General features: G+C 37.9%; 1 protein-coding gene across 4 annotated transcripts in view; it reads left to right on the top strand.

Moving 5' to 3' along the window:
- Positions 1 to 18,702, top strand: part of LOC120417814 (putative mediator of RNA polymerase II transcription subunit 26) — a 210,080-nt gene that overhangs the window by 157,280 nt on the left and 34,098 nt on the right. For all 4 annotated transcript variants that reach the window (XM_039580017.2, XM_039580019.2, XM_039580018.2 and 1 more), the window contains one exon: positions 1,123 to 1,354. In XM_039580017.2, coding sequence (XP_039435951.1) covers positions 1,123 to 1,354 — 232 coding nt within the window. The remainder of the gene's footprint in view (positions 1 to 1,122; positions 1,355 to 18,702) is intronic.

The following is an 18,702-nucleotide window of genomic DNA, read 5'->3' on the forward strand; positions in this document are numbered from 1 at the left end:
GCCAAATTTGTCATATCGTTTCGCCTCATGTTGAATTTTTCGAATCTGAGCTATTTGATTTTACCCAACTTATAGTTAAATTGAACATAAAAAACAAATTTAACTACAACAATATTTCTTTTCCAAGCAAAAATGAGTTTAAAGTTTTTTTAATGATAAGAAAAGGTTGTCAACAAGCACTTTGTTCCAAAAATAAGATAAATTAATAAAAAGAAATTAATAAAGCGGCATAAGATGCTCTTTTCAAATCTTGCTGTGTTAGTACAATCTAAATCTGTGCCGTTTTGGTCTTAGGTTATAAATATATTATAAAAATAAATAACAACAATGTCATTTTAATCTATGCTTCTTTGTTCTAAAAATACCCATTCCTTTACGCTACGTGTTCAGAATCACGTCCCAAATGCCTCTATGCACTTACACATTCACCTACACACCACACCATTGCTTCACGACCCAGATTACGCTCCCTGGTCGTCCAACGTCTGACGTCTGTTCTGACATCACCTTCCGCCAGATCACCTGTCCTCGTGCAGCTCATGCAGCATCCATTTCTCAGACTGCATCTCGCCTCTCTGAGATCGTCTCATTTAAGCAGCCAAAACTCTCGTTTTCACCTAATTTAACATTTCATATTCAAAAGACGTGGTTCTCACGGCACACAGTCGTGTCACGACGACGCCGACGAGCGCGCCGTGCTGGTGAGCAAACAAAACTCTCTGGCGTGCTCAAATATTCAAAAACTGTTCGCTAAGAAAATGTCAACTTTATTAAAGAAATATAATTAACAGGAATGCTCCTTCGCTGACTCTCTGTCTGTGTAGCGTCCCCGTCACTTTGGCAGACGTTCGCCCTGAATCACACCCTCAGAGCTGAGCGAGACGAGAAGGTTAACGAATTTTCTGCTTTTTGGTATATGTCGTTTTAAATATGCATAAACGCTAGTGAAGGAAGAAGTATCTACCTTTAAAAAAACTTTTTTTCTCTCATCGCGGTGAGCGAAAAGTTTTTCCACCTTCATTCCCTCCCAAATCAACATACTTAAACTGTTGGCTGCACAAACTAACGAGATCTCACTAATATCGTTTCGTCTCGTCGTGTGCGTTCTCCCTTCTTTTGCAGCCCGAACAACAGAACCAGCCCCAATATCAACCCCAACCAACGCAGGCCTTCCAACCTTTAGTGTCGCAACAGCAACAACAGTTTTACCAGCCAGAACCACAACAACAACAACAGCTTCATCAACACCAGCCAGAACCAGTTCCATTCTTCACCACCTTACGCAGCGAACCTCCAATGTCGCAGGAACCGGCTCCGGTCTACCAAACCCAACCAGTTGCTGCTATTTATCAAGGTAGGTCAACCATATTTTGTGAATTTGAAGGAAATTGAACAATCAACATATTCGTTTTGTACAGTTTATTTTAATCTTTTGTAAAGTTTATCACATATTGTGGAAGAAATTGAGAAGAAAACATGAAAATTATTTATTTCTATGGTGATTCGTAATATAAATGTATGGCTTATCATTTCCCATGAAAATTTCGAGTGCACTCCAAATAACATTTCCAAATTTCGTTGAAATAGTTCATGTTGGTTGCAAAAATTCCACACCATTGGCAAAATAATATGACTAATTGAGATGAAGAACGCGAAACGGTAAACATTTCCGCAGAATTTACCTTCCAAAGCTGCATTACCAATTCACTGAAATTTCCAAAACATGCCCAAATCACAAACGAACAGGAGGGAAAACTATGTTCATTATGCTGATTGAGACAAGCCCCGAACCGCATTCACTTTCCACTGCTATTTGTAGCGCAAAAGTTTGCAACAATGATGACGATTCCGCGCAGTTATTCATCAGCGCCATTCGATTGCAATGATCGCGAAATGCGCCTCCAATGATGGCCAAAATAAAATCGCTTTGATGCATCGTACTGCGACTTCCCCCCAAACTCGTTCAGCAAAACAAAATGCCACAAAACGAGCAAATATTTGTGCGGACGGAAATTTTCCAAAAGCGTCCTTTAGTTTTGAGCCCCCGGGAGACCCCCTTCCATCAGATCAGAGGTCCACCCCAATAAAAGAGAAAAGAGAATTTAAAACTCACCTCAGCCTCGAGGTGTGTTTTGCGTTTCACCACTGCACCACAGCGTCACAACCCCGCCAAATCCACCGGTCGTAATGCCCTCTGCTTGGGAATGCATAGCACGGAGCAAATGCAGCATGCGACTTCAGCACTCTTATTTATTCAAGAATTGTCCCCAAGTTCCGACAGACAGACGCGTTCACGCACGCACAGATACACACAAGTATTCGCACATACACACACAGATATGGCACACACTAACCCTTGAAGCAACAGAACTTTAAACCGCGAAAAACTATGAATAACTGCAAGTCGCTCTAAAGTATCATGCGTCTCCATTGAACTAAAAGTATTGTTATATATTGGAGGAGACGCATGGTGATTTAAGTTTAATATTTTAATTTAATTCTTGTCAAAATGGTAACATACCGTATTTAAACCAGATTGGCAGAATTTGTTGGAAATGGTGATTTTGGACTTTTCTTTTAGCCAGCATAATGCAAGATTCTTACATTTTTTTTTCTTTGCGACGATATAATGTATGGTAGTGGAAAAAAACACTTAGAGCACGTTTTTTGTTCTTAACTCAATAATCGCCCAAACAGAAAATGAAGCGTTTCTTCAGGAGCTTTTAATTAAGACCTGATTGCAAGAAATGTTACTGTTTTTTACAATCTTTTCTGTCTAATTGATCATATTATTTTTAATACTTGAAGAGTTTTATAATATTTTCAATACTATCTGATGATTTCTAGTCAAGTTGCAAGTTGTTTCTAAAAAAAATGTTCTAAAATTGACCAAATATCATCATTGTAGAACTATGTGGCTTGAATAAATAAACAATGCATAGTATGGTCCGGTAGGGTGGAATCACAACATTTAGAAAAAAATTACAACTAAAAAAAATTATCAGCGACACATTTTTGGAGTCAAAAAAACCTCCCAAAAGCGATTGAGTTTTGTAAGATAATAAGTCTGAGAAAACTCACATTTTTACATTTTTGACTGTACATAATTAATTTTATATTTGGACGATTAACATCGTGCAAAATTTTTAAAAGCGTATTGTGAAATGATCACTGAAAATGATCCTTTATTCCCAACACTGTCACAAAAACCACGTACTACATACAAATTTCAAACGCTTTGAGTCAATCATTGACTTAACCAATGGACAATTGGACCCAAAATTAGCTGTGAATTTGATTTTTCGTAAAAAAACAACTTTGGCATTGATGAAAATAAAGGTAGTTCACGAGTGTTTCGAAAAATCACTCAACCCTTAACCCTTTATGACTAATTCTATCGAAAGCAATAGGGGTAATTCTCGACCAACTCACACGAAATCGGGAAAAGTTGCCCCGACCCCTCCTCGATTTGCGTGAAACTTTGTTCTAAAGAGTAACTTTTGTCCCTGATCACGAATCCAAGGTCCGTTTATTGATATCTCGTGACGGAGGGAAGGTTCGACCCCTTCCATTTTTGAACATGCGAAAAAAGAGGTGTTTCTCAATAATTTGCAGCATGAAACGGGGATGAGATAGAAATTTGGTGTCAAAGGGACTTTTATATAAAATTAGACGCCCGATTTGATGGCGTACTCAGAATTCCGAAAAAACGTATTTTTCATCGAAAAAAAACACTATTTTTTTTTTAAATTCTCCCATTTTCCGTTACTTGACTGTAAAATTTTTTGGAACATGTCATTTTATGGGAAATTTAATGTTCTTTTCGAATCTACATTGACTCAGAAGGGTCATTTTTTTCATTTAAAACAAAATTTTGCATTTTAAAATTTCGTGTTTTTTCTAACTTTGCAGGGTTATTTTTTAGAGTGTAATAATGTTCTACAAAGTTGTAGAGCAGACAATTACAAAAATTTTGATATATAAACATAATGGGTTTGCATATAAACATCACGAGTTATCGCGATTTTACAAAAAAAAAGTTTTGAAAAAGTTACTTTTTGCTTTTCTTCTTGTTACGCCGTCCGTGTCTGTCGCGGGTGATCATGAACGGCCATGATCAACGACGACCAACATTTTCAAAACTTTTTTTCGTAAAATCGTAATAACTCGTGATGTTTATTAGCACACCCCTTATGTCTATATATCAAAATTTTTGTAATTGTCTGTTCTACAATTTTGTAAAACATTGTTACACTCTAAAAATTAACCCTGCAAAGTTAGAAAAAACACGAAATTTTAAAATTAAAATTCGGTTTTATTGGTGAATAATCAGATACAATAAGTTCTTTTGAGGTACAAAACAGAGTTTTGGAGTTCCTTTCAGCTGTGTGTTACATCATAATCCATTTTGGAACAGTTATTGCTAGTTAATAAAGGTGTTTCCAAGAGTAAGAAAAATAAAGAAAAAAAAAACTTACTAAAATTGCAAGGGAAAGGGGATAGAAATAGAGAAAGCTTAAAACTAGATCACAATTTTTTATCCTTTATAGATGTGCTTAATCATCAGCTCCCCGAGGGCCAGAAATTGCTCCGCCTTGTTACGGCAGGTCCGAAACCGCGTCATCATCTCCCCCGCGAGAGCAAAGAACTCCGGCAGGGTAAAGAGATCTTCCCCGGTGACTCCTTGCTGGGTCGCATCGCCGCTACCGGCAGCGACCACGCTTGCAAACGACCGCCCCCATCCAGGAGGGAACGCTGGGTTGTCCGCTGGAACCGTACGCTGGCCAGCTGCAGGAACGGCTGCGCTCGTACTTCGCTGAGGAGGATGGGACGCTGCTGCTTTCTTCTTCCTCTTTTCCTGCTCCTCGAGGTAGGACTTCCGCGCGACGCATCCGCGGTAATTACCGGTATGGTTACCGCCGCAGTTCGCGCACTTTACGCGCGGCTTGGTTTGTTCTGCGTTTTCCCCCAAGTCCGCCTTTCGTGGCAGTGCGCACACCTCCGAGAGGTGTGACTCACCGCACTTCACGCAGCGGGGCTGGAGGTTGCAGTTCCGCGAGCCGTGGCCGAATTTCTGGCAACGGTGGCATTGCGCTGCGTCCGTCGGATTTTTGGAGTAAAACCGCCAGTTTACCCAAAAACCGTCCAACGCCTTAGTCCGCCGCAGGTCTTGAATTTTGACGGTGCCGCGGTCGAAGTACAACAGGTACAGTGTGTGTGTACCCGTGACGGTTGTCTTCCGCGAGAGGACTTTTATGTCTCGCGGCGTTATTCCGACACCCGAGAGGTGCTCCTTGAGGACGGAGATCGGGCGGTCTTGATACCCCTGCAAGACGACCTTAACAGCGGTCTTCTGCACGGGGTCGAATGTGTAGAACTTGAAGTTTTTACGCTTCAATTTCTCCACAACCAGGTCGAAGTTCTTTTGGTCAAATGTGAACACTTGCACTGACGCTTTACCTATCTTGAGGCAGTACACGAGGCCTTCCAGCTGCTCGTCAACATCGTCCGCCAACGTGTCCAAAACGAAAATTGGTGGTGGTCGTCGTTCCTTTGGAGTAATTACTTTTTTTGGCGAAATCACTTTCTTCCGTGTACGACCATCGTCGTCGTCGTCGTCGGTAGTGCTACCGTCGGTGTTGTTGTTGTTGCTTTCCTCGTCACTCAGTCTCGCGAACTTGTTACTGGTGGGAATGTTGGCGGATGTTGAAGCGCCATCGGTCGACGGATTGCCGGAAGTAGCTGAACGGAGCCTTATAGGGCTGCGGCCCTGGACACGGTAATTAGGGTGTAATAACTTGGGGTCAAATCCTTTGGCGCACACACTCCCCGGCGCGATGGAGGACGACGCGGCGTTGGTTTGTTTACCTTTTTGCACACGGCCGGTAGACGAACTTCGCGGGTTTTTCGAGGCCGCACTCGAACTGCCACGGCCACGGCCGGCCCTTGGCATGCTGTTGGAGCAAACTCGCGGCTAATCACGGTAAATTAAGGCGAAAAATTTCGAAAAAACGATGGAGCACTGAGCACTTGACTGCTGCTTGCGCTCGTGCGTACACGGAGGGTGAAAAACACGAAATTTTAAAATGAAAAAAATTGTTCGAAATGAAAAAATGACCCATCTGGGTCAATGTAGATTCGAAAAGTACATTAAATTTCCCATAAAATTACATGCTCCAAATTTTTTTACAGTCGAGTAACGGAAAATGGGAGAATTTTTAAAACTTTTTTAGTGTTTTTTTCGATAATACGTTTTCTCGGAATTCTGAGTACGCCACCAAATCGGGCGTCTAATTTTACATAAAAGTCCCTTTGACACCAAATTTCTTTCTCATCACCATTTCAGGCTGCAAATTATTTTAAAACACCTCTTTTTTCGCATGTTCAAAAATGGAAGGGGCCATACCACCCCTCCGTCACGAGATATCAAAAACCCACGGATTCGTGTTCAGGGACAAAAGTTACCCCTTAGGACAAAGTTTCACGAAAATCGAAGAGGGGTCGGGGCAACTGATGTGTGAGTTGGCGGAGAATTACCCATAGAGCAAACTTTTTAAACCCTGTTTTTGAACTGAGCAATACAAGGTCAATTCTAAGAAAAAAAAGAGTAATTTTCCGATCACTTTCCTCAAAATAATTACTTAAAGAAAAAAGGATTTCGTTCAAGAGCCAAAGCCAATTCTAAAAGTCGAATATCTCGAAAAAATGCCATTTTTATTCACCACGTTGCATTTGAAAAGGGAGATCTAGCACTATAAATCAATGTGATTTTTAAAGAAAAACGCGTTTTAAGTTTAAGTTTTTTTTTATTTGAACTTTTTGGAAAAAAATATATACACTAAAGAAAATAAATCCGGTATTTTAATTTAACTTTTGATCACTAAAACTTGAGTTCCCAAATTAGATTTTTTTTTAGTTTAATTTTTTCATATGTTTTGGGCCGTTGCAAATATATTTCAAAGTTTATGTCTTGATCTGAACAATGAAATATGGAATTTATCTATTTCATACCTTTTTAAAAGTAAAGGTTGACCAAAGTTGACTCAAAAAAAGTCAAACCATTAGAAATCAAATAAAATCATCAAACCCAAAAATTAAAAAAATCTAAAGTTTTTTTTACAATGCTTTTTTGCTTTTTTTTTGGGTTAAAATTAAATTGTTTGAAAAAACTTTCAAGCGTCCCATTTGATTGAAAATTGTAAAAGTTTTAAAATAGATTCTAAATCAGTGTTTCTCAACCAGAATTTCCATTCTGAAACCGGTGAAGAATTTTGTCATTCTTGAGGAGGAATGAGGATTCAATAGAAATTCTTTGTTTTGAACTTATTTGCTAAAAACTTTTTTTTAATGATTTTTGAAGTTCTTGTGAAATGTGTGAGTTTCTTTGACAATTTATTTTTTCTTCAGTTTCTTCTTTGGCACAAAATAAAAATTTAAAAATGGTTATTGAAGAAATCGATTTCTCTGATCTTTTTTATTATTAGAAACATGAACAGTTCATGAATATTTTTGTTCTAGTTTTCAAAAATCAGCTGTATCCAATTTTTGTGATACAGAATTCATTGACTTTCTTTCAAACATGAGCAGGACTTTGGTTTTTTAAATAATTCGAGCTCTGTGATGATTTTTCGAATATGAGCTACTCTTATTTTTTGTAGGAGATTCTTCTTAAAGATTTATTTGATATTTTAAATCAGGTTTTGCATTCCATTTAAAGTAACCAAATTATGAAAAATTGTTAAAACAAATCGTTAAGAATTTGTTCTTTTATTGCAAGAGTTTTCTATTTTGTTGTGAATAATTCAATCATTGTACATAAATTATCATGATTTTTGTGAATTGATCCTTATTTAAAAATTTAAGGGGAAAATTAAGGTCTTTGCAATATTCTAAGGGGGGAATTGGTCGAAAAAGGTTGAGAACCACTGTTCTAAAAAGTCTACAATCTGTAGTACAAGTTTTTACAATGATTATTTCTGATTTTTTGTTAAAAATATTGACGACGTTAAATCATCAAATTTTCAATTTTTCGAAATGGACAAAAAATCCTTTACTTTGACAAAAAGAAAAAAAAATTAACATGAAACAGATAATCAAATAGTTTAGTAAAATCACATTCTAACTGCAAAAGTGCTCAACCAAGGTACAATTTTCTCGTCCTCCGCGCGCAGCAAAATGTGCTGCTGCACTCGGCGTGTGTGTGTGTGTGTTTACCCACGTACCATATTTGAGTGACGTGTGCAACGGCGACGTCGCCGGTGCACTCGTGCATCAACGCGAGGCCCACCCCCGCCATTGGCGTTGGCGGTGGTCCTCCTCACTCTAACCGAGCTTCCCGATGCCCGCGAACGAGTTATGCTCACATGACGGTGAAAAATGATATTATCAGACGATCTCTTGAGCTCAAAATGACTGAACATGATGGTGCCGATGATGACGTAGAGCGAGGTGAGCTCAACCGGAAGAAGGGCCGTTTTGCCCGGTAGAAATACACGCTAAAATGAAACGAGTTTTGGTTGAGAAATTAGTTTCTTTCCAATTTTACAACACTTCAATTGACTGAAGGTAATTTGTTTCTTAAAATTATTTAAAATTTGATTAGTAATTTTGAATTTAGCGTGTACTTTTCACAAACGGTACGTTGCACACTCAATGAAATGCGTTACGATGTGCGAAAAGAAAACGACAACAGGTGACCTGTGCACACACACACATACACACACTTATACACATATGGCCACGTGTGCACCCGCTCTCATCGTTATGCAGCCGATGATTTTGAGGCTTGCCTTCGCTCATTCGTTTACCATGTCAAAGTTCTTTTGCACCTTTTCTGTGCCTCTATCTCATCGCTCTTTTTTTGCTCTTGAGTGTGGGTGTGTGTGTACTACAAACATATATTTGCATATTGCACTTTTTTATATTCCCATTAGGGAATGTAGAGAGGGCACAAAAACACTCACGCAAGCAAACAAGCGGCAAAAGGACAGCTTCCTCCATGTTTGCTGATAATAGATCACTTGTCGTGTATGGTCCCTCTGTACACAGAGTCGTCCTTGCCGTGCCGGAACTTCCCGGGAATCGTACCCCTCTTTACCTTTAATTCAGTGGCGTTTGGATGACATGAACACACGTTCTCCGAAGTGATTGAAGATTTTGTGGAGGTAAACTGGAACAATAGTATTTCGGTTAAGATGTGGAGCATCAGGGAATGATGGGAAGTGCTGATGCTCCACTTTTTTAAGATGACAAGGGAAAATCTCCACGGTATCCTTAAATAAGTTTCGCTTGGAGTTGAACGGTTTTTGGGAAGGTATAAGGTCTAGGATACGCTCTAAGCAAGCGTTGCGACCAATGGCATAATATGGGGCCATCCATAAACCACGTGGACAGTTTAGGAGGTCAATGTCAATGTGTCTTATAATATATTTAATAACTTGCCAAACTGACCCCAACAATCCCAACTTCGCAAAAAGGATCAACCAAAACGCAAATGCGCACATCAAATGCGAGGGCATACTAGGACAAACGATGTCACACACACACACAAACTATTTGCATTCCTGTTTGTTCCGGAACCGGCTTACGCCAAGAGGAATTGTCTCTTATGTAAATTCGCTTTTTCATTTTCCCGATTGTTCCGGAGCCGCCATCCACGGTCGTCGGGAATGCTCACGTCCGCTGGCAACCCTGCTGAAGCACACGATGCGATGCCGGCGGATTAAAGTCGATGAGGATACACAGCGATTTTTTTCTTCTCCGACCTTCTTTTTTTATGTGTTCCCGGGAATGCATGAGTTGTACCAACGACGAACGGGATCTGTGTCCGTTTGTTAGATTTACGAACGGATTATCCTTGGCCGGTATTAAGCGACTTGTCGACAGTGCTTTACCTTCGAGGAAGCGAACAGGACTCCATAACGACATGCTTAGGGAAATTAAGTCACTTGTTCTCGGTTCGTAATGGAAGTGGAATTGAAAAATTGTCTTGGAAAAAATATGCAATTACAATTACTTTGAAAATCAATGTTTTTCAATTCAAATGGGTTTATTCAAATGACAACATTGTATTCAACGAATCAACTCTTTTATTACGCATCACTCGAATCGAAAACAAAATGCCACAAATGAAATCAGCTACTAATGCAAAACCCCGTAAATAACTTTATAAATAACTCCCATCAACTGCACCAGAGTGTATGAAACCATCAAACCGCACTACACAATCGAGCCGGAAATGAGTTATTTCCGAGCGTATAGATCACCAACCCACTCCCATTCCGATTATTTATAGTTACACACATGATCATCGGTGCACAGTGGTTCAAAAGGCTGTTTTGACGAACTTAATTGATTAGAGCAAAAAGTAAGCATTTTCGTGCTTCGACATGTTCTACAACTTTGTTCAGCGTTGTCATGGCCTACTTTTGATGAAATTTGTTTTTCAAAATACTCATCACAGTAGGCTATGGAATTTCTAACTTTTGACTGTTAAGAGATAGAGCTTTGGTGTCTTCGGCAAAGTTGTAGGGCTGAAAATTTCCACAAACTTTGTCGAAGACGCCAAAGCTCTATCTTTGCATTGAATACCAGTTTTGGAACCTTTTTCATAAATCCCTGCCAAAAACCAGTTTTTTGACTAAAACTATGTTGAACTTTGATTTTAGACGATTACAATGTTCAGAAGAGTTGTCAGTAATATCAAAACAAACAACTTTGTCGAAGACGCCAAATTGATAGGAGCTATATGTGATGAGTTATAGCAAGATTTGGTGATAATTTAGCTAGTTTCCGAGCTCGGTATACAAAGCCTCGGGCAAATTTGGGCAAAAACCCATACAATAGGCTTCAAGTATGACTATTCCACTACAAAATGTCGGGTGAATCATTCGTCCGAAGTTTTACGGTCATAGATTTCCGAGCATTTCAATTAATTTTATTTTTGATGACTTTTTAAATGCATTTAGGACACTTTTAAGGCACATAAGCCATTTTTGCGATTTATTCGGACACACGAGGCGTGTAGGCCAGACTCTTGTGAAAATTTTGATGTATTGGAAGTCTATTTTTGAGGCTATCCAGTGTATTTTTGTGAATATCTTTGAAAAAAAAAATTCCTTCCAAAAGAGTTAATCGGCGAATCCAGACATCTAGACAATGTCATAACGTTGGTGTTGCAAAGACAGTAAATTATTTCAAACATTCATATTATTTATTAGCCAATAGGTTCCAAAGATAGACTTCCAATACATCAAAATTTTCACAAGAGTCTGGCCTACACGCCTCGTGTGTCCGAATAAATCGCAAAAATGGCTTATGTGCCTTAAAAGTGTCCTAAATGCATTTAAAAAGTCATCAAAAATAAAATTAATTGAAATGCTCGGAAATCTATGACCGTAAAACTTCGGACGAATGATTCACCCGACATTTTGTAGTGGAATAGTCATACTTGAAGCCTATTGTATGGGTTTTTGCCCAAATTTGCCCGAGGCTTTGTATACCGAGCTCGAAAACTAGCTAAATTATCACCAAATCTTGCTATAACTCATCACATATAGCTCCTATCAATTTGGCGTCTTCGACAAAGTTGTTTGTTTTGATATTACTGACAACTCTTCTGAACATTGTAATCGTCTAAAATCAAAGTTCAACATAGTTTTAGTCAAAAAACTGGTTTTTGGCAGGGATTTTTAAAAAGGTTCCAAAACTGGTATTCAATGCAAAGATAGAGCTTTGGCGTCTTCGACAAAGTTTGTGGAAATGTTCAGCCCTACAACTTTGCCGAAGACACCAAAGCTCTATCTCTTAACAGTCAAAAGTTAGAAATTCCATAGCCTACTGTGATGAGTATTTTGAAAAACAAATTTCATCAAAAGTAGGCCATGACAACGCTGAACAAAGTTGTAGAACATGTCGAAGCACGAAAATGCTTACTTTTTGCTCTAATCAATTAAGTTCGTCAAAACAGCCTTTTGAACCACTGTGCGGTGATGCGATTAACCTAATAATTCTTTCCCCCCGATGAATGGCTTGTTTCTGCACCTTCACCAGCAGTTATAAAACAATATCAACGATCTCGTCAAAATTGACACTAAATCAATTTTCCGCACTTGCACTTATTTTCGTCCGCTGTTTCATAACTCATTCTCACCCTTTCCGGGTCGGGTTGGCTTTGTGAACAACCCTATTATTATAGGGATGTGCTTTTTATGGTCACGTGGAACGTCACCACACAGCCGGAAGCCGGCAGCACAAATCCAGTCCAAGGTTAGTTAAACAAAATAACCGATGACAAATGATAGTGTCATCGGCGGGAGCGCGCATACACACACACACACGCACTCGTGGGAATTGTGATGTAACAATAGGGCGATTTAAATTTATTGAGAATTTTAAACTGGAAATGTGTAATAAAAATTTTCTTGTGTAATCTTTATTTTTTACCACATCTAAGTCATTGCACAGTGGGAAAAAAGGGCCCAAAAAATTACCGCAACATGATTTCGCGCAAACCATCGATTGCTATACACCAAAAGCTTCGTTTTTGCACCAGGAACAATAATCCGATGAAAAATCGCACTGCACGGACCGGTGGCCGGAGTACAGGCCACCGGAAGATCCGGATTTTTGGAAAAAGTGTCAGATTATTCCAATTGTGAACTGATAAGCTTTCTTCTACCATGAATAGTCGTGCAAAGCAATCCTAGAATAATATTAAATACCATAGGACCCATCGGAACCGGTTTCACCGATCTCCGGTGGCCACATCCGGAACCGCATTAGGAAACAGTGTTAACCAGTCATGCGACGTATCAAACTTCTTGATTTTGGATGGAGAGTATCCTTAAAATGTATTTTTACCTCCGGTGACCGGTTCCCAGGTTCTCCGGTGGCCACATCCGAAGATCATATTTGGCAAATTCCTGAAACCACTCTTGCGACATATCAAACTTCATGTTTTTAAGAGAGGAGTGTATAACTCATGTCCCCATCCAAAATCAAGAAGTTTGATACGTCGCATGACTGGTTAACACTGTTTCCTAATGCGGTTCCGGATGTGGCCACCGGAGATCGGTGGAACCGGTTCCGATGGGTCCTATGGTATTTAATATTATTCTAGGATTGCTTTGCACGACTATTCATGGTAGAAGAAAGCTTATCAGTTCACAATTGGAATAATCTGACACTTTTTCCAAAAATCCGGATCTTCCGGTGGCCTGTACTCCGGCCACCGGTCCGTGCAGTGCGATTTTTCATCGGATTATTGTTCCTGGTGCAAAAACGAAGCTTTTGGTGTATAGCAATCGATGGTTTGCGCGAAATCATGTTGCGGTAATTTTTTGGGCCCTTTTTTCCCACTGTGCATTGGACCAATCATCAGCAAAATTGATCATCATTACCTCGTTTATACTCGAGAATGAAGTTTTGTTGAGATTTTTTACCAATTCCGTAAATCGTATCAAAAAGTTATGTGGGTAATTAAACGCTTTACAACTTTCACCAAGGTTCATGAGTGTAACGACTTGATTCCGAAAAGATATAAGCGATTATAAAATGTCACTTTTGCATGATTTTTTCACATTTTCAAACTCGATTCAACAATGGCAGTGTTGCCAATTTCAATAATAAAGACATATTTTGTGAAAAAAGTGGAAAAAGGTCAACAGACCAATTTGGATTTATTTTTAGATGTTAAATTTAATTTGCAAACTAATAATTCTTTTCATAGAATTTGTTACCTTGCACAGTTTTCAAGTTATACGTAGCTTTTTTGTTAAAATGTAACTTTTTTTAAGTACCTGAAAGGTTTTTTGTCGAAAAGTTCGGAAAATGTCAGAGAAATTTATTTCAACAAGGATTCGTTTTTTTTAATTTTTAACAATTAAAAATGTAAATTTTGTTCAAAACACATTGAATGTTGGTCCAATGATTACTGAGTTACAGCCTCGGAATGAAAAACAAAAAGGAAAAAATAAGTTTTTGTCTATCACCAAAATAGAATCGATTTTTAAGTGGCGAAAATACAGCAAATATGCGTTCAATTTTCGCTGTCCTAAAGAAATTATTTCGAAGTTTTGCGTTTGAAAAAAATCAAATCAACCCTAATATTTGAAAAGACCTGAAACACTTGTTTTTGAACGAATCACTTGTTTGGGTCGATTTGAAATATAGTTTAAATAGTCACAATTTCAACAAAAATAATGATTTCTATGTGGTTGAAGATGGTTAACGATACTTTTTTTTGTAAAGTAATTTTTAGATTGCTAATTTGCTGTTACAACTAAAAATAAAAACAAAATATAATCATTTTCCGAATTTAAAAAAAATAGTTTTTTTTTTTCAAAAAAATGGCAACACTTCAAAATGAATTTTGACAAATTTGTGTCATTGCTTAAAACATGCAATTTTCGTCATTAAAAAAAATACCCAATGTTTTGATATTTCAAAAAACGGTCATTTTACGCAGTTCATGTTTTTTGTGTGTGCAAAATCGCATAAAGAATGATTTTTTAACAAGAGTAAAACTTTTTTCTGAGGAAATATCTACCACTTTGTCGTTCTCAAAAGACACAATTTTTGGACATTTGAATAAACTTTTTGTATGGTCAGCTGCCAAAACTGTATAGAAACCCGCATGGAGAAACCAATGGTGCAAATTGGTTCATTTGATCATAGAAAAGGTACACACAAAATCCAGATAAAAAGTTAATACAAAATAATCGTTATCCGAAATGTCAGAAAATGGCCAAGAAAGCCTTTTATGTTATTGATTACATTGATGCAAGGTTTCATATAATTTTAGCAGCTGTTTAAATTCAAAAATCTGTAACTTATGGAGGAATTTTCTGATCGATTTGGTGTCTTCGGCTATCTTGTTGGCAATACAGAAAAAGGCACAGATAATAGTTTAACTTTTCAGCACTTGTTTTGAAAAGTAAAACTTTTCAACATTATTGTTATGATTTGAACGGTGGATTGACTAAATACAATGGACATTTGGCGAACAATTCCATTCAAATCTTCTTTTTGCAACTTGGTGCATAAACTACTATTTCGAAAAGTTCAGAAAATTTCTTAACACTATATCTAAGAAACATAGACGATTTATCTATGATGAGATAAAGCGGATAAAAGAAAAACAAACAGGAAAATTGAAGTTTTCAAAAACGCACTGCAACCAAGGATCTGACACGCATGCAGTTTTCTGAAGTCACCGCCGGAGGCGCTGTCAATATTGTTTACGTGTGGTTTTTGAAAAGGTCGTATGAAATACATACATAATTATTTTTCCAGATTATTGCCTTTCTTACTAAAGAAAGGTATAGATTTTACTTCATGGCTGGACGTCATTTCCATCTTTGTAAATAAGACGATTCAGCATGAATTTTAATCGGAAAAATCGCCAAAAAATCACACTGCATCGATTTTCGACGCTTCGTCGCCAAGTCGACAAGTTGTCAAGTTGAGCTTCGAATACTGGCGCGAGAATGCTGGCGCATATATTTTGTGGCTCGAGATATACTCGTTTGTAGTAGCTTGTCTACCGATGTTTCCTACAACATGTAGGATATCGTAGCTTTTCGTTTTTTTTGCCCTGTCCGTTTTTTTTTGCCCTGTCCAATGTTTTTGCAAAAACTTTTGTGACATAGGACATTCATCCAGCTACAATTTGTTTCCCGTGTGCTCCTAAAATCACCTAAAAGCAGGCTTCATTTTTTCGTGATTTCGTAAGTTTATTTAACAGGGTTCATTGGATTCCAATAGGAGCTTTCTAAGCTTTTCATCGCTTTCTACCTAAGGTACTTACGATTGAGTGTGTAGGGCAGCGAGCATGAGCATGAGCATGAGAGACCACCCATGGTTGTCCTTCTCCGTTGCTGAACAGGACCGTAATATCCTATCAACACAACCGGTCATACGCTTCAACGATCAAATAATGTTTCCCTTATCAACAGCATTCATGAATGCGCTGAAAAGATAAAACATCACGGTCATCAAAACTAGAGCCGTTGCTAATAGGAAACAGTCATTGGCCACCAACGGCGCCCGCCATGTCAGTTTGTAGATCTCGAGGGAACGGGACGGGAATGTTAGTTAGCACAGGCTGCTACCAAGGGTGGGTTCTATACGATATCCACACCCCCGCGTGTGCCGGAAAACTACTTCTACTTGGGATTTTGTTAGTGGGAAAGGGTAATGGCCAGGATTCATCATAGAGGATGATGATGTGGCCCAATAATCAATGAATTTTGTTGAGTGATAGGGTGATGTATTATGTATTCTCAAGGCAAACAATCGGATGATGCGGATGAGACCATTCCCGGTTATTTGGTGTTGAGTTTAGCACAAATGATTTAATCTTAGACAGCCGGCTGTGGAAAGATAGAATCAAAATTGGGTTGTATTAAAAGGTGAAATATTATACTCAGCGTAACACATTTACGTAGAGTTGACCTGAGACTATTTATACTTTTAAGTTTTTATAAGATGAGCGACCAATTAATTACTGATGAGTAGGGCGTCCAATTTTCCCGGGTTGTGAAAATCCCGGGAAACGGGAAAAATATTTTTGAATTCCCGGGAATTCCCGGGATCCCGGGAAATTTGTAAAACAGTCATAAAATCTAGAGTTTTATTTATCTATCTTCTATATATATAAAAAAATTCGACGGTTTTGTTCGAACGCGAATCAATTCACCTCGGAACGTCGGATGGAGGTGCTCTTTGTTGCGTTGGGTTCGTATAAGTCCAAGGAAGGTTCTTACGCCAAAAAATTACAACTTTGGCCACTCTGGAACTAATTCCGGAAAATCTGCAGATTGTATGGGGAAAGTTACGTAAAGTCAAATTTTGATCACAGGAGGCTGAATAAGCAAAAAAGTTAATAACGTCAACAAACGAAAAAAAGGCAGAACGAAGTTTGTCGGGTAAGGCTTGTTTGTTATGTTTTTCGAGCTTTATATCATAGAATTAGCTCAATTATATTAATTGGTGATAATTTACACTTCAATCTAAACAAGGTCGACAGTTTTTAAATCGATTTAAAAATATGCACTCAAAAAAATTAGTTCGCGTAAACGTGAACAGAGTTCATGCACACGGGAACCAGGAAGAAAACTGTTCAACTTTTATAGTGCATAGAGGAAAAAATCGTGACGTCAGAAATGAACTCAAATCACTCAAAGTTCATTTTGTGAGTGACTTTAACATTTTGGCCTAGTTTGACAGCTACCTCGTTCCCAGGTTTTCTGTGGGAGAGAAAAGGAGGCGAATACTTTATGAAAATCATACCTGTCAAAATTCCTAGCCTCAAAATTTTGTCGCGAGTTGCTTTTCTCCTCTATTGCACCATGAAAGTGAACAGTTTTCTTCCTGGTTCCCGTTGGCATGAACTCTGTTCACGTTTACGCGAACTCATTATTTTAGTGTGGTTATTTTTTGTTTTTTGCTCTGCTTTGGATTTGCTTTGGCCAACTGTGGAAAACCGGGACTACAGTCTGAATAGATACAGGAGATTTTAGAGCAATAAACTTGGAATCGGTGTACTAATCGTTTTGTTCCTGTTTTAACCGATGTCGCTTAAAAATTTATGAAAAAAGTTGGCTTAAATAGCTGTCGTAATCCGTTACATTTGTCCTGATTTGCCCCAGATGCCGGTGTTTGAAGAAACATAATTTAATGTTATATTTGTTAAAATTAAAAATCATTGGTGGTTTAGCATTCGGTTGTAATATAATATCCAGTCTTTAAAAAATGTATAGAATTAAATATAAAATATTTGAAGCACTAGGCATTTTGCGATTCTCAAAACTAAAATTTTAACAATTTTTCCTTTTAAACAAAATTAATGCTAATATATGCCGAATACAAATTTTAATGCTATTTAAAACTTATCGATTACTATGTACTCAATATTTGTCTTTTTCTACAATTAAATTTGGATTTCCAGACCAAAATTTGATATTTTTTCAATTTCGGGAATTCCCGGGACAAATTTAAAAAAATCCCGGGATTCGGGAATTCCCGGTTTTGGGAAAATCCCGGGAATTTCGTCCCGGGAATTCCCGGGATGGACGCACTACTCGTACCGAAGCTAGAAAACCAAAACCGCAATGTGCGTTGTCACTGGCGCATGGGAAGCTTGCTATGTTCGCGTTTGTCTTAAACGCTTGTTTGATTAAGAATATATACAATTAAAAATATTCTTTTGGTGAAAATCGCGTTTTATAATTCATTTGGAAAACATATCATTTATAATACTTTGCTTTCATCATAAGACTTTCTTTTGTGCTGACGTTATAAATATTCAAAGTCGATGTTATGAATTGAAAGATGTTCTACCATTGTTATACTCTTTAGTAAGAAAGGCTCTATCTCACACCAGGTGAGACTAAATCGGGTTTTTTTTTATGAGTTTTCACTATCTTTTTCATTTATATTTGAGATAATTACAAGTATTACGTAAATTTCTCCACATTTAATAATTTAATATCAAACTAACAATAAAATAGATTCAATTTCCTTGAATCAACATAAATTACGTTTGATTCTTCTTGGCCGTTGGTTTAAAATAAATTGCGCTTTTAGAATACTCACAAAATTTCAGTCGAAAATGTTTTAAACTAGTTTTTATTGAACACCAAAAATGTGATATGCCAACATTAGGTGCTCGATGGAATTAAATGGTGATCTCCAAGTTCA

Source organism: Culex pipiens, chromosome 3, assembly GCF_016801865.2.
Source record: "Culex pipiens pallens isolate TS chromosome 3, TS_CPP_V2, whole genome shotgun sequence".
Lineage (NCBI taxonomy): Eukaryota > Metazoa > Arthropoda > Insecta > Diptera > Culicidae > Culex > Culex pipiens.